At 35.0% G+C, this 15,772-nt stretch overlaps 1 protein-coding gene across 1 annotated transcript in view; it reads right to left on the bottom strand.

Moving 5' to 3' along the window:
* Window positions 1–15,772, bottom strand: part of SBF2 (SET binding factor 2) — a 196,144-nt gene that overhangs the window by 5,341 nt on the left and 175,031 nt on the right. Inside the window, exons 29-35 of the mRNA XM_054390637.1 lie at window positions 14,633–14,817; window positions 13,812–13,988; window positions 11,128–11,229; window positions 9,480–9,665; window positions 6,323–6,449; window positions 4,843–4,970; window positions 3,426–3,659 (exon numbers count right to left, since the gene is read on the bottom strand). Of these exons, the coding sequence (XP_054246612.1) occupies window positions 3,426–3,659; window positions 4,843–4,970; window positions 6,323–6,449; window positions 9,480–9,665; window positions 11,128–11,229; window positions 13,812–13,988; window positions 14,633–14,817 (1,139 nt within the window). The remainder of the gene's footprint in view (window positions 1–3,425; window positions 3,660–4,842; window positions 4,971–6,322; window positions 6,450–9,479; window positions 9,666–11,127; window positions 11,230–13,811; window positions 13,989–14,632; window positions 14,818–15,772) is intronic.

Here is a 15,772-nt window from a genome sequence, read left to right as displayed (position 1 = left end):
ACTCTTATTGGTCTTTTAGAATGACAGTTTCTTCAAGAAATTGTTATTTATTCAAAGACTTACAGAAAATGCTGATATTTTTTATGTAAGAAAACATTTTGACCTGAAAATGAACTCGTGAACTAAATTTTGAACTCTGAAATGGAATAAAAAAGGCAGTATTTGACAGCATAACAGCAACAAAATATTTCTACAAACTCTTCTGTGCTGAAGGTAAATTTAAGAAATTTTGCTTTAGAAGCAGGAGTTTTAAGTATTGAAGATATCTGAAAGCTCCACTATCTATTAATTCCTATGGGACACTCTTTCTGCCAAGAAATAAAACCAGAGTGGTTTTGTCTGGAGTATCTTCACAGGTGGACACAGAAACAAGGCATAACAAACACAAGACAGACTAAAGGCTTCTCTAGATTATTTTTTCCTCTTCTGAAGAACTGAGTGTGAAACACTTCCTGATGGGGAAGACAACTGAATCAATTTACCACCGATTTTTTTTTTTTTTTTTTAAACACAAAAGGCTTTCTAAATTGCTGCAAAAGGATACAAGCTCTTCAGTGCTAGAAATTAGTCAGGTTTTAATCTGATAATTTTCTTTCTGCCCTAATCTTGATTTCTGAATCCTTCTCTGCAGAATCTGGAAGCAACTGAAACTTGTTACTTAGCAACTGGGTCACATTCCTTTGTTTTTGGCTTCACAACGAGTAGTGGTTCCAGAACTTAAAATGAAAAGCTCTCAACAATTTCCTATATATAACTTGAAAAGTTAGGAATAAATTCTCCTTTAATAAATCCCATGTAAGAAACTTACATGGTGATTAATCACTAAGATTTACTCTTGCCCCTTCAGTTTTAAATTTTACTGAAAAAATCAGATTTTTTTTTTCTGTCCATGCATGAAATGAACTACGAATAGCTGCATTTCCTTGAAAGAAAAAAATTCTTAAATCTATCTTTCTGCTTCATCTCCTGCTGCTAAGACTTATGGGTGTAGAAGTCAATATGCATTACCAAAACCCCAAAACAAAGCAAAAAAAAAAAGGTTGTAACAATTACATGAATATCCATTTCCTGACACAGTAATTACAAGCGATTAGCTTTATTGTGCCTTTCAAAAGACATATCTGCAAAGTAATCTGTTTTGTAATATCTGAACGGTACAGACAGGAGTTAACTTGTGCAAGGGAGCCCAGAACTGAGCATGGTACACTAGGTTTGGCCTTAGCAGGGCTGAACTGAAAGAATCACCTCCCTCAACCTACAGGCAACATTCCTAATCCAACTCAGAACACCACTAGCTGTTGTCGTTGCAAGGGCAGTTGTCGGCTCATGGTTGCCTTTTTAATGCAAAGTTGTTTTCCAGCTAGACATGCTTAGTACAGACTGGTGTATGGGGTGTTCCTCTCCAGACACAGGACTTTGCACTTCCCTTTGACCACTCAGACAAGTTGGCTCATGTATGTATCACAATATACTCATGTCAAAGGATCATTTGAAGAGCAAATCTATATGAGAAACCTATCAAGATTTGACAACCTAAGCTCATATTTGTTGGCTCCCTCTGGAGTGGTAGAAGTTAATCATGCTTTATACAGAAATCTGTATTTTGAAATGCATTTATCATCTGCAGTCTTTAAAAGGCTTCATTTAGGACTAAAATGAAATCTGCAGATTGGTTAACTTCTAAAACTCATAACCCTTAAGATTTATGGAAACCACAGAGCTATCACACACATCTAATTAGAGGTGGATTGTTATGAACCCAACACACATTAGAACATTTACTGCTAAAAAATTTTATTGCTAAAATGTTTTGCTCTAAATACAAGAGCACCACATTCTATTAAGGAAAATTCTGAATTAGGACGCTCAATAACTCTTTCACCTTTACATCCTGAAGAATTTTAAACTGAAAAATATCTTTAGAACAAATTCAGGCTTATCATTATAAACTAAGGGAGAATCAATCTTTCCTAGTAATTTAGCATCACTAAATATGGTCGCAGTTCAAATATTTTTTGGATACCAACACATTCTCAATAGATTTATGATTAGAGAGAAGTCTTTCTCCTACATCAGCAATAACCCTAAATTAACAACTTGTTTTAAAAGAAAGTTCACTTGGCTTTTAAAACTTAGAAAAGTGTTTTTGTAACCTTTATACAACCTCTTCAAAGTTTTCCGCACGTCCTTCTCCATTGCTATCTTTTATTACTATAATATAATTCACAAGTAACATTTAAACTTTATAAAACTTGACCACCATATCTTCAGAACATAATATGGCTAGTTTTCCTGTTATAATATAGCAGTTTCTCACAGTTGTGGATGTGGACAGTTTGGCATCTACCTCAGAAAGAATATTGTTGCTATATTTGTGATGCAATTCTAGCCTCTAGTTACCCGATAGAAAAACTCTGGGTTTTGGCTAAAGAACCCCTGGTATTACCCCTGCTGAGAAACTTCTCTTTCTGTGCACTTGTGAAGTCGTAAGCTCTGAGAAGTTGTAGCTACCTTGAGTCAAGAGGAGTTTTACAAGTGGATTTTGTTTGTTTGTTTGTTTGTGCATTTTGTTTTTGGTGGGTTTTTGTTTGTTAAGTTAGCTATCATTTCTATGTTTCATCAGTTACAATTCAAAGGAATGGACCCAAAAAAAATTGGGGGAATGTGCCGGAAGCAAGTCTATCCTCAAGGACACAAATCCATTCATAAACATCCTGCCTTAAGACTTTGCTAAAAATCATCATTCACAGGAGCCTGGGGACACAGAGCATGTTGCAATTTCTCAAGCAACATCAGGCTCCATAATCCCAGCTCTAATGTAAAATAGTCTGCAATTAGTTTTGAAAATGTAAAAAGTATATATAATGATATGTATCTAAATATGTGGCTTTAAACAATAGCTCAAATTAGGACTGTTAATTATTTACAATCAACCAGCAAACATTTAAGAAAATACAGATGTTAAATCACTCTAAATAAGTACACCAATTATCACAATAATGAGATCCCTTTTCATCTTTTAATGTGAAAGAACAAAACCTAAGCAGCCTACATGAAGCCAGACAAGGAAAAGCCAAAATCAAGCATCCCCAAATATTCTAAAGGATTGAAATTTACCAGTTTAGTCTCAGTAAATACGAATATCAACTAAGAGCAATCATGAAAAGTTTCTTAGAGAAATTTTGATCAGGATGTTCAGTTGGTATTTGTCTAAGTGCCTCCCACTTGTTGAAATCAACAAGTGCCAGATCCTGGCTTTTGACCTGTCTGTAAATCTGGGTCTTTGTCATTTTTACTAAAGGTTGTTTTAACATCTAGCATGTTATTTTTCATAACGGTGTATCTACAAAGCAGTAACTTAAAAAGTAAATATTAATTTCATGAACATATGAGAATTTAGTGTTCTGTGTAAGTCGTATACTTACATTTAAAAGGCGACTGATGGCATCAGGTTGTATTTTTTTAACATCATCATAACATGGCCATACTATTTTCCTCTTAGTCTGAGATAGCGAACCATCTGTTTGGTCAGTTTCCTCTGAAACACTGCATTTTGCAGTTACCATGGTCCAGTCATAGGAAGGACCTGTAGCCAAAATCTCTTCTACATAATAATCCCACTTTTTGAGGCAGGACATATTTATATTTGGTTTCAATGCCTGTTCAAAACAAAGTTTGATTATAACAACAGAATGCATTTTGAGTTTCAGATTTATAATGCAGTATCTGTAGCTTCTAAATTATGCTAAATTGAACAGCACATTGTCCTGGGTGAATGGTACTGCAGTATGAAAATTTCCATAGCAAGATCTTGGCTCAGTCAGATCAACACCTAAAGCTAATACTATCTTTGAGAGTATACTGCTCATTTTTATCCTTCCATCTACTAAAATCAGATGCCTACCAAGAACTCTAATTCAGCCTATGTAGTATGATATCCCCGCAGTCTTTGTACCTCCTGGTAAAGATACAAAAGGCACTCGATAACAATCACCCCTCAATTTTCCTCAGCATAAATTCCAAGATTCTTTACTGTGGGGATAAAAGGAGACAGGCTGTATAACATAGGTGGACAAATGACTTGGAAAAAAAACACAGCTATATAAAGTAGAGAGACAGAGACTGTAATCTTTCAGAGTGGTTTAAACCAGATTACTTTGTTGTTGTTGTTGGTTTTTCTTTTCCTTTTACAAAATAAGGTTAAGACTTTCAAGTTTGTGTGCATCTTACTCAAAGAGAATTACTGTCTTCAGGTGAATGCAGGGAGAGAGCACAGGAATTAAGAGATGTAGGGGCAGTGGGTGGCAGGAACATCTTAAAACAGCCTTCTATCCAGAACTACAGCAAGAATATTTTTACTGCTTCTTCCCCAGCTATTGCAGAATTCTATACTGGTGAGTGTGTTGTGTTGTGTATTTTATATAATTACTCAAAAGACAGTCCAATCTAGTGGTTATGCACTATCATATGAGACAGTGAGATAGATGTGATTCAGATCATGAGGAAATGTATCCTATTTATGACTCTAAACTCATTTCCCCATAACTGTAGTTTGCAGTATGTATTGCTTTGTTTCAAAAAAACAACTGAAGATCCTCATTTACCTCAGTAGGTTGCATAAATAGAGGCCAGAATCTGGCCGATAACTAAGATGTATGACAATGTAATGTGACAACGTAAGCCTGCGAGAGACTGCTCAAATCAACCAATGCAGGTCAACTTTATCTGTCAAATACTTCATTCAGTTAAAAACAATTAAGATACCAAAATGTATCAAGGAATCACTCAGAAGAGCAAACCACCTGTTTGTTGTTTTGTTGTATTTGTTTGAAATAATCATACCTCTGTTTCAGCAGGGGCATAAAGGTAATTGAAGAAAATGGGGCTCCTTTTGTGCATCTTTTCAATGCACTCCCAAATACAAATCCCTTTTTTGGCATGTTTATCTCCTTTATCATCAAACAACGTCCCTAGGGAAAACAACAGCAGCAAAAGGATAGCTTTTTGTAATGCACAACGAGCACTAAAGCATAGCCAAAAGGAATTTCACAGACTAAACTTACAGTAAGATCTACTATCAAATGCCATTGCAACTAGAGATTGCATTTGATGAAATAACTTCTGTGCTTTGCAACTGCAATTATTCCATAGCATATTTATAAACCTGAGTGTATTATTGAATGTCCCCCTTCTGCCTGCAGCTATGCTGACTCAGCAGACTGCCAAGCCCTGTTTACTGATTCTGCCCCCACTACCTCAGGTTATCGGCCCTTCCAATCTACTGGACCAGTTGCACCTGAAATTACTTACTAACTCATTTCAGGGAAAACAAATTAAGCAAGTGCAAATAATTAGCCATACTATCTGAAATTACTTTGGAAGTACATATATTTTATCTGAAGACTACTGGAAGCAGGATTTTATATTGTATTGAATGGTATCTGAAAGGAAACCACCTAAATAACAACACTGCCCCATCGAATTGTAAAACCATGTTGAAACTGTTAACTCTCATTCTATTTCTACACCCCATATTTCCTGTAGGCCCCCTTTAACTACTGAAAAGGCCACTGTAAAGCCTCCCCAGAGCATTTTCTTTTCCATGCTCAACAACTCCAGCTCTCTCAGCCTGTCCTAACAAGGGTGGTGCTCCAGCCACCAATCATCTTTGTGGCCCTGGAGATAGTTGCTCAAGTTTAGTCTGTTCCACAGTAACTACAGTTTTTAATACAAGCATTCAGATTGACCCTATGCCATGAGAAACACCCCACAAAGCTGTGAAATTCAGAGCATGTGTCTTGGTTAATGAACAAGTTCCAACAACTACCTCAACTGTGGCTGGGAAGACTTAAGAGGTCCTGAGGGTAGTTAAGGCCACTAAGTCACACACAACCGAGTAAAAAGGAAATATAAAAGGAAAGATACGGAAAAGAATGCAAGAGAAAAGTGAAGGATAATAGATGGAAAGGCTTTCTTTTCCTGAAAGCTCATGCACTCCCTAAAGGATGCCCAAGGACTTTGTTTCTGTTAAAATCAGGTATTTAGTAGGGGAAACTGAACCACATGAATAAAATCTCTGAAGCACAGCACTGATTTCTTCTACTTTCTCTTCACCCTGCCAGTGGCATGGCTCAGCAATCCTTTGTTCAGAAAATTCTGCATGTTCATCACCTCCACTTTGCTTAATAGTCCTGAAATTGAATTCATTGCATCATCTATGTAATTACTGGACCATCTAGGCAAATTTTTGTAGGTTGACTATTGATGAGAAAAATATTGACAATTACAAAACCAATATGCAATAAACCAATATCACACATACCATGTTCTAGTCTTTCATAGTCAGAATCCAGAAGAAATGTTTTAAATCTATTTGATATGTGATGAAAAGCCAGAAACTTAAGATAATACTGATTGAACTCAAACTCTGTTGGGTATTGGTTATGAATCTACAAGGAAGGGGGGAAAAAAGAGGACATTAAAGTGTAACACAAATAGATATGTAAGAAATAACAATATGAAATATGACAATAAAATAATTCACCTGTGAATGCTGACAACAAATAAATCCATAGGCAACTCTCTTGTCTCTACACACAAATCCTTCTACATTTTGTCTAAAGTATTTTAAAGCTAATTAAAATAATGTACTGTTTATCCTGCTAAAATGGAAAAGATGCCACGGCTGGGAGAAGTGACTGCTATTACTGATGATTTGTTCTGCAGTGCAGTCTGCAAAATTTAAAATACAGCTCAGTCATCAGGGAGAAATGCCTCTGATAAAACAGAACTCCAACATAGGAGAAAATAACTGCCAAATTCAAACAATTAAAGAGAGATTTTTATTACTAGATGCAACATAATCACTTAGACTGCAGTTAAATATACTTGGTTTCTCCCTGATAACTTTTTGGTGCCATTTCAGTTAATTCATTGCTTGATTCACTGATCTACTGCAAATTTACATGTAAGTTAGAAGCAACGTTTTATACTTTACAATTTCAGTACATGCCACCTAGAAAGAGAGTCTACAGGGCCATGTTAGCTTTGAAATTTAGAATTGCATTATCTTTTAACACGCTTAATCTCCATAATATATGAATATTTAAAACCAGACCAACTCTAATATTAGAGTAACTCAGCATTTTAAAATTCTTTATTTATCTCCTAAAGGTATTTAATGGTCTTTACACTTCTATCAGCCTTCCTTAGTTCTCCAATACATTTTAGTTTTGTAATCCCATTATATATCAATATTTAGTTTAAATAAGAAATATAGTACTCCAAAATTTCCTGTGCTAGCAGCCACAGAGAGACTACTTTTGCAAACACTGGAATAACTGAATACATCTACCATGGGAGTACCACACTCACCTCCTCTCATACAGGGTGCTGTAACAGAGCTCCTTATTGAGCTTAAAAGAAGTCAGTTCTAGAAAATAATTCCGGTTTAATTATATTTAACAAAATACCAAATAGATACAGAAGAAAAATAAGATAAACTTCCTGCACTGACATAATTTTTATAAACTCAGTCTTAGAAGCAGAAAAAGTATCTGCCAGATGCTGCTATTGTGAAAGAATGATTTTGCATTAATAATTCAGCTGACACCTGGAGATATTGGCATAAACAATGACTTTTTACAGGATGATGCAGTTCTCATTTAGGAATCACTGCTTCATTTGTTTTCTCTGTATCTTATGTTTAACCCACACCATTTAATGCAGATACCAGCTCTAAGGTGACCTTCTTACTGCACCGAGTATGTTGAGACTACAATGGTTAAAAGTATTTTGAAGAGGCCAAATGTTTATTTCCAGTGAAAGGTCAAATTTCAAAACACGATCATAATAAATTACACTTCAGGGTCAAGTTGCAATCTAATTGGATTCTGTAGTTGTCTACCAAGAAGTGTAGAAACTAAGGAAACTTAGCATTTGTACTTGACCATTTCCATTAAGTAAAGTTATTTTCAAAATAAATTCCTATGAAACTTCAACTGTTAATCTGACTTAAAAAATAATTCCCCTAGAGTTTACAGCCATGCTGTTAGAATTTGGTAAGTCAGTACTATGTCATCATGACTTAGAAAACTAATCTTAAGTCTGTTTCTAAAAAACTTACTCACAGTTGCATTCTAATTCGGACTGTAAATCATTTAAAGATTTTTTTCTCCTAACAGACAAGTTTATATTAGGTATATCACACTGATTATGCAGTAAAGCTGTGTCCCCATGCCCCTTCTTGGTTGAAGGTAACACTGGCTGAAAAGAGAACCCCTAGACAACCCTATCTTTCCTCATAATAAGTTACTGCCTCCTTCAGATTGACCTGCTGAACTGCTTCTAAATCCACACAGCAAAACAAGATGGTCTTTTCTACCAATTTTTTTCCATCGTTTTGACTGGAAAAGGCAGACAGTTTCACATGAACCTCTTCGCTAACTGCCTGGAAGGGTAGTATCATCAGGTACTCTGAATAGCTCCAGATACCCTGAAGGAGATAATCTTTCTGCTGATACATGCCAGTGCATGTGGACATAGCTTAAAACCAAAACCCAGAAAATGCATGTCTTTCTGTAAAATGTATCTGTTAATAACTTGTATGCTTTATATTGCCTCTTGAAGACAGAGAAGATACCTAGTGACATGCATCAAAGCTGCTACTGAGATGACTTAAAGTCAACGTTCCCCTATTTCCCTGATGTATTCATGTCTAGTAACAACATTTGAGCCATCTTGCAGCTTGAGGCAAAATCACACCTGACAGTTTTTTGTAAGAGGTGTTTATCTCACATTTCGTTCGAACTTTTAAAGCAGGGAGGATTAAAATCTATTATTCCATGTTCTTAGAACTGCAAGTTGTATTAAACATAACCTGAAGAAAAATTAATAATTTTGCCCTGAAGTATGCATGGCACATTTTATTTTATGGCAATAAATCCAAATCCTTGAATTTAATTTTTGTCTTTGCTCTAGATAACCCATTTTGTTTCCAAAGTTAGTATCATCTCTGGACTCAAGAGAAAAATACTCTTCAGGTATGCATGGATAATTTCCTTGCTTTTCTTTGTGCCAACTTTCTGAGATTTATTACAGTAAAACTGGAGCTAAGTGTTTCCAGGGTCGGAAACAGAATGTGGGCTATGTCTACACTAGCAAGTAATTCAGAGCAAAAGGAGGAGACAAACAGACTGAAGCCAGCTTAAAAAACTTCTATTTGAAATCTCTGCATAAATGACCTTAAAAGATCATAACTATCAACCAATCTTCCTCATCTGTTCTGTGTAGGTGGAAAAGTCTCCTCTAGGTAACCATTCCAAGTTTTCTGGAAGTGAAATCCATTCACTTCAATAAAACCTAGACAAGGAGGTTATTATTTTTTTCTCAACGCAGTATCTTTAACATATGAAACAGTGGCACCTACACAGTTATTTATGAATTCTTCTTGCAAATAGAAATGAGAGAGATTGACTTACCTGATGGACACAGTCTAAGAACTGTAAGAAAACAGGAGCAAATCCACTACCCTGACAATTAAGACTTAGATTACTGCGTTGACTGAATTTATGACCAAAAGAGAGCCATTCTTTTTCTACCAGCATTCGGAAACCTTCAAGTGTCCTGTAGAAGGGATCACTGAGTAACTGCACCAGAGATACTACCTAGATCACAAGACAAGATATATTGTGTTAAAAATGACAGAAGTTAGGAGAACACTTCAGCTAATGAATACAGATATTCCATAATTTGTTTATAGCTCAAGAAAACAAAGGCCTTCATATAAACTTAAGTATTTTATCACATACATTAATAATGTTTATCATTTTATACATCCAGTAGTATCTTACAGGACAAACGTTCAATTAAGATGAGACTTTAAAATATCTGTAAAAATTCCAACATGAGCAACTTAAAGACTTTGAAAATCATAATGCTTACCATATTTAGGTAACAGTTGAAATAAAACTGTTTTTTCTTAATAAATAAGGATAATAAATATTTATGGAATAGTATCATCAAGCTCAGCAAAGAAAGTGTTGAAAAATTAGTCCTGAGAGTGGCTTTAGAATTTCTGCAGTGTTGTCATGCCAAATTCAACCTGTTTTTATAGACAGCATTTCTGGAGACTTCAAAAAGCAGCAGAGACTTCTTTTACTGCTAGCCATGTATGTCCCTTTCTCTATTCTTCATTATTTGATGATGATTCTAATAATTATCTTAACATTCTTTTGTAGGTTTGTTTACCTGGTCTTAGGATGCTGGCTACACATTAAGGTTTTATTTACTAGAATTATAGATATCTGTGTTTATCTTCTAAATGATGAAGCAACTACATGGCCACAATCCATCCATTAAATGAGGTAGCAGATCTTCACTCACGAATTTATAGTTTGTTTCAGATAGTTATCTGTTGTGGTGGTCTGTCCTTGGAGCAGGTGTTACAGTCACTTTGGCACAAATTCAGTTTTCTCCCTGTGTGTGGTCTCCTAACTTCACTTTTGGAAAGTGAATGCCAAGAGAAAGAATTCTTTTCCTTTCCTCCTGTTGTTTAAAGTGTACTACGCTTAAAAAGATAAATTAACAGTTGTGGCAATTTTTAGCTTTCGCCCTTCAATATGGTCAGGGGCTAGAGGACCCTTATGAGAAGAAGTACACTGCTTGACCTTGTGCTAATGAACAAAGAAGGTCAGGAATGTGAAGGCGGAGGTTTCACTTGAACTTAAGGAGACATTTCTTTATTTTGAGTGTGACAGAGCACTGGAACAGACTGCCCAAAGAGGTGATGGAGTCTCCCTCTGTGGAGACATTCAAAACCTGCATTCCTGTGCATTCTGAACTAGGTGTACCTGCCTTAGCAGGGTGTTGGTCTAGACCATCTCCAGAGGTTCCTTCCAACCCCTACCACTCTATAATTCTATGATTCTAATGCAGATTTTATATCTAAATCTTAGAACTGTAAGCCCACCAGGACCTCTGGGAACAAGTTTATGCTAAAGAACTCTTTCACAACAAAAATGTGTTATAGTTTCTCTGCTACCACAACATAAATTTATTAATTTAAAAATTCTGCTTGATATTTTTGTTAAAATATGTAGCTATTTCAAGGTTTTACTAGCAGCTTACTTGTGCAGTAATATCCCAGCCATCTTCCAAACAAACCATAACAGAAGAACCATTTTCCAGGAGCTCAGAGATGATCACACCTAACTGCATTATCCTGTGAAGCTATAAAGCATTACAAGTAAATAACATACTCAAGAATAAGTTTTTTTTAGATGTAATAAATAGAACATTTTAATACTAAAATGTATATAGAAATAAACATGCAGCACAGAGAAGTGCACTGATGCAAAAGATTACAAAGTTCTAACATGTAACAGTCTCAAGATTTTCATCTGAACTACAATAAAACTAAGCAAAGATTTGAAGATAGGAACTTAAACTATTAAAACCAGTGAATACTGCAATAAAATAGCTGTCATAAAAAGGAAAATGGGAACAACATAGTTGACAGATTTATTGTAGAGAAATTCCATCCTGGGTTTAACACTAAAATAAATTCCTGTGAAATGTTAAGGTTTCATTAAGTCACTAAATACTTTGGTGGAAGAACCCATGTAAGAGATTTACATGATAATATTTCTAATACTAAAATTCCTTGAGCATGTGGGAACGTTATTAACTTGAATGAGATTGATTCAAACATGATAGGTGGAAGTAGATTAAAAGTGATTTTGAACAATGTTATCTTACTGTGAGACTTCACACTACTATTATTAAAAGGAAAATCTATCTGATGTTTCTATTTTGGTCATACTATGATAGCATTCTTGGTAAACAACACAACAGACAATCTGTAAGCAATTTCATTTTTTACAGTAAAATGAAACTGCACTTTGCAGAGCACTGAACAGAATTCAACCAACAGTACCAGTAGGAAAGGGAAAGCCTAAGAAAGAAGGGAGAAAGCAGTATGGGAAAACAAATTAAAAAGGAAAAAAAAAGATGGCAAGAATAATCCAAGATCATTTATGGAAAGAAAAGCAAGTTCAGAAAGTACAGGAAAGTGACTTAAGGAGAACAAAAAATAACCAAGGAAAATAAGAGGAAAAAAGATCAACCAAACAACAGTTAAATCCTAGGAAATTCATCCTTGTTTAGGGCAGTCTGATATTTTTCCTCTTAACCCCCACTGCCTATAAATATTACCATGGAAATTGTGATGGGAAACAAGTACTTAACTCCCCTGAACATTCACATAGCCATTACTTACAAAATAAAAGAAACTATTTTTCCTGCAATTTTTAGTAGGAAAAGATTGAAAAAGCACCACTTTTAAGACCAAGCTGTTTGCTTATTACTCTGTACTTTCTTAGGCAGTAGAGTGGAAGAAAGGATGGGTTTTGCAAAACAGTATTTTTGTCATTTGTATTCAGAAGACAGGGCAGCAATCCAGATGACTTCTTATACATTCACATCCTTATAAAAAAATATTCAGCCTGTATAGTGTTTAAAACAACACTGTATAACTTCTATTGCCCAGGAGAGAAAAAACTTAATACAATAAAAACAATTTCCAAGATCTACGTTCTTTCACAGGAATAGAAGAAAATGTGTAAAAATCAGTCAAAAATTAACTTGTATCACAGAAGTCACATACAACATGACTTAAGCGACAGAAGTATGGTTTACATGTCACATAGCTAGTGTGTGACATTATGATCTAATTCTGAGCAAGGAGTGATACACAATTACTTTTCCTCTCAGATATGCTGAAGGAGAGTAACTCTCATGTTATAATCTCCTCTTTTTCTGTTATATGGACATGTTTATTTCACTAAAGTGACATTCAATTAATTTATCTACACTTATCAACTTGCCAGCTACTCTGTGTTTGAAAAATGTTCTCATGATAAAGGACTCAGCTCTCCATGCTCTTCCCACTTCTCCCCTTCCTGAAGAGCATCTCTTAGGGAAGAAGTGAAGCCACTCTTTGTAGTTTTTCAACCAGTACATTTTCTGATGCATAATTACTGTTACAACTATTTCCTCCTTAAGAAATCAGCCTGAGAGTCTATTCTCAAATGCATCATAATCACAGAAAACAGAGGGTCCCAAACATAACATGCCACTGCTAAGAAAACATTCACTCCAGTTAAAATGGGTTTAGATTTACAGAGAGCTGACTTTCCTACATGGTTATTTTCAACCTTATAAAGTGAGTTCCAGTCTTGCCTTTGTTGGTTAATCTCTGTATAAGGGAATATGGGACAGAGAAGCAAAGAAAGTTGAGAGAGAATAGATGAACACACACGTACACACACAGAGTCCTCTTTCCTTCACAAATACTTTTTCACTTCCCGTAACAGACAACAGATGCTAGCTTGTTTGTTAAATACTTGTGCACATGGAAATTCAGGGTGGGAACACATACAAAAAGTAGAATATCAGTTTTAAAATCAAAAGGCTCATTTATTATTATATACCTTTTTTTCCCTGATTTTCAAAATATGTAAAATAATAAACCCCATAAATTTATACAGGTCACCTCTGCTTGTGTAGATGTTCTACGTTATAAACTATACATTATGTTATAAAAAGTACCTCCCAAATTTGTAAATGTTATGATTGCATTAAAATCATCATGCCTACATAATGGGAGAATTGATAGCATGCAGAACAATTACAATGAACAGAGAAGAACAGGTGGTTAGAAAACAATAGTTCTCTATTAGAAGAGCAGGAAATTTATTTTGTGTGAACAGTACTGCATATAGATTATTAGAAGTACCTGTCATATAAATTACCTGTGGGAACCACTCTGACTCCCCAAGTGCTTTAAGGAATGTTGCCTCAGAATCTGTAGGAATTGTGCTGGGAACACAAGCTCTCATCAGCTTTTTAAAGCTTGCCTTTGTCTGTCGGATGTCACTGAATTCAACAGGAACAAATTCACAATTCAAAGCAAAATCAAGTTTGAATCCCTGTAGGAAAAGGACAACAGCAGATGCAATTTAAAAGGGAGGCATATTTTTCACTGACAGTGTTACTAAATCTCAAAGTCTTGTTTGCTTTATTGCTAAATATTTCAGCTCCTTATAAAATCTGTTTGGTTGAACACTGCCCAAGATAATAAAAATCCTTACAACATTTGCAAAATGTAGCATAATAAAGTACTCATCTACTACTTGTAACAGCAAAATGTACCACACAGCAGTCATATTTTTGCTAATAACAACAACAAAAATAATAACCATAGTAGTAAAAAACCCCGAAGTTGAGTGATCAATCTATTGAGTTCTTTATGCATAACTTAGTGTGCTTCCTTTAGGATTTTTAAAGCAAGTTACTAAATAAAAATTAAAATAACTATATGGATGATGTACTAGTATTGCAGGATAAAGTCTATAAAGCAGTTCAATAAAGCAGGAAAAAAGTAACTCCCAAAAGTAATATTGACTAATACAGCATTAATTGTTCTGCATATGCGAATAATTCTCATAAGCATTTACACCTTCTGCATAGATTGGCCTTATCTAGAATATTATTTACTGCTTTGTAAAAACAGTTATTAAACTCAAGCCAAACAGAAACTATGTTAACCTCAAAAAAAAAAAATTGCCATTACCCGTAATTGAGATTTTTCTCCAAATACATAGAGGGCTGCTTGCCGCCTCAACAGCTGACTTTGCAGAAAAGAGCTGCTGCTGTAGGAAGTGCTGTTATCTTTCCCTGCAAGTCTTGCACCAACATCAATGAATGGAGTCTGAGTGTTGATGAATCGGTTGCTTGAACGAAGACTCGCCCACACGCCTTCACAAAGATGAAAAATATTTTAACAACTTCTTTGTGTGAGGTGCTGGAGATCATAACTATCAAGTCAGATACTAAGAGATAATTTGCAAAGTAGCCTGCTTAAACCTGCCACTTGCATCCCTTAGGATGTAATTAAACAGCACATATTGGAAATACATTTAACAGAAATGACTGTCAAAAGCATCCTACTGCACTGTCATTTGACCTAAGATACTAATTAAACTCTCCACAGCAGTTTCTACTGTAGAGAAAATGGTTGCTAAGATATCAGTAATACAATGACAAAATGAATCACAACTTCCAAGTAATTAATATAACTGAAGTGTATGGAAATGAAATTGCTAGCATTTGTGCTTTTCAGAAACAGGGACAAAGATCTGATGTATTTCCTTGTTAAAGACATTATTTTGTAAGTCTAACTAGTAAGAATATAATGTAATTAATTATTTCAGAATCAGAAACAGGGTAACTTAAAATTCCCTGTCCTGGCATTTTTGTGTTCCTTTAGCCCTACAAAAATGTAAACGTATAAACTATATTGTATTACAATGAAAATGTATATCGGGATGATCAATTCAAACATTACACTTCAGGATAAAGTATTGAAGTATTCCATATTTAAGCTTGAAATGCCATGATTAAAATGCAGAATGTCACATTTTTAGTTCTCCATATGTAATGGACAATTATAAATGAAAATGTATTTAAGGAAACTCTTTTTTTTTTAATCCTGTTTCATGACTATATTCTAGCAGATGTGACTATGGTACAGTTGTGTTATCAGAGAGAAAGATGCCTAGAAGATCATAGTCTTATAGTTTTAATCTGATAGTAAGATCACCATTACTCTGGCAACAGGGCATGGTACAGAAATCCCAGAGCTAGCAACAACATGAGCTTGACACAGGGCAGTGTGATGTGGAACCACAGACTTGTATCTGAAAGGTAGCAC

This window comes from Indicator indicator, chromosome 21, assembly GCF_027791375.1.
Source record: "Indicator indicator isolate 239-I01 chromosome 21, UM_Iind_1.1, whole genome shotgun sequence".
Classification (NCBI taxonomy): Eukaryota; Metazoa; Chordata; class Aves; order Piciformes; family Indicatoridae; genus Indicator; species Indicator indicator.
The sequence above is the reverse complement of the archived record's forward strand: the minus strand, read 5'-3'. Positions and strand labels throughout refer to the sequence as shown.